This window comes from Prosopis cineraria, unplaced genomic scaffold (genome assembly GCF_029017545.1).
Source record: "Prosopis cineraria cultivar Desert tree isolate PC_DT_omini unplaced genomic scaffold, ASM2901754v1 PC3, whole genome shotgun sequence".
NCBI lineage: Eukaryota > Viridiplantae > Streptophyta > Magnoliopsida > Fabales > Fabaceae > Prosopis > Prosopis cineraria.
The window spans coordinates 15,059,442-15,060,298 of record NW_026555334.1 but is presented as its reverse complement, the minus strand read 5'-3'; the positions used below and the strand labels follow the sequence as shown (position 1 = coordinate 15,060,298).

Here is an 857-nt window from a genome sequence, read left to right as displayed (position 1 = left end):
ATTGGTAGTTGGGATAAACACTTACTATTAACAGAGTTTGCTTATAACAATAGTTTTTACTCAAGCATTCAGATGGCTCCTTATGAAGCTTTATATGGGAGAAAGTATTGATCATCACTTTGTTGGATCGAGTTAAGTGAGAGGAGCATTTTGGGTCCTAATTTGGTGGATCAAACTACTCAAAAAATAAAGCTAATTTACCAGAAGCTTTTAACAGCTCAGAGTCGATAGAAAAGTTATGCTGACAAACAGAGAAAACCGTTAGAATTTGAGATGGGCGACCATGTTTTCTTGAAGGTTACACTAATGACAGGCATTAGGAGATCAATTCGAGCCAAGAAGTTGACTCTATGTTTTATTGGTCCCTTTGAAATCCTAGAGCAGATTGGGACACTTGCCTACCGAATTGTGTTGCCACCTCATCTCATGGGTGTGTATGATGGGTTTCATGTCTCTCAATTAAAGAAGTATCAGCCTGACCCGTCTCACATAATTGAACCTGAAGATGTTGAGTTATGGGAGAACTTGACTTATTTAACTGAGCTTGAGAGAATAAACAATGTAAAAGAGAAGCAGTTGAGGAATAAGATCATTCGTCTAGTTAAAGTGATATGGAAGGGAATGACTCTTAAAGATGCTACATAGGAGACTGAGGAGAGAATGAGACAACTATACCCTCATTTGTTTCCATGAGGTATGTTTTAAGCAATTGTATGAATTTTGGGGATAAAATTCCTAAAAAGATGGGAGAATTGTAACATCATCAATTATAAATCTAAATTAGTTAAGTGTAAATAAACTAATTAAGTGTATCTATGAGGTGTGTGGCCAGAAAGGCCTAATAGGCATGTTTGGTC

At 36.6% G+C, this 857-nt stretch overlaps 1 protein-coding gene across 1 annotated transcript; it reads left to right on the top strand.

Moving 5' to 3' along the window:
- The first annotated feature begins 273 nt into the window (after nucleotides 1-273).
- On the top strand, nucleotides 274-645 carry LOC129305415 (uncharacterized). The gene has a single exon (XM_054945449.1). The coding sequence runs from the start codon at nucleotides 274-276 to the stop codon at nucleotides 643-645; it is 372 nt and encodes a 123-aa protein (XP_054801424.1).
- Nucleotides 646-857: the final 212 nt, after the last annotated feature.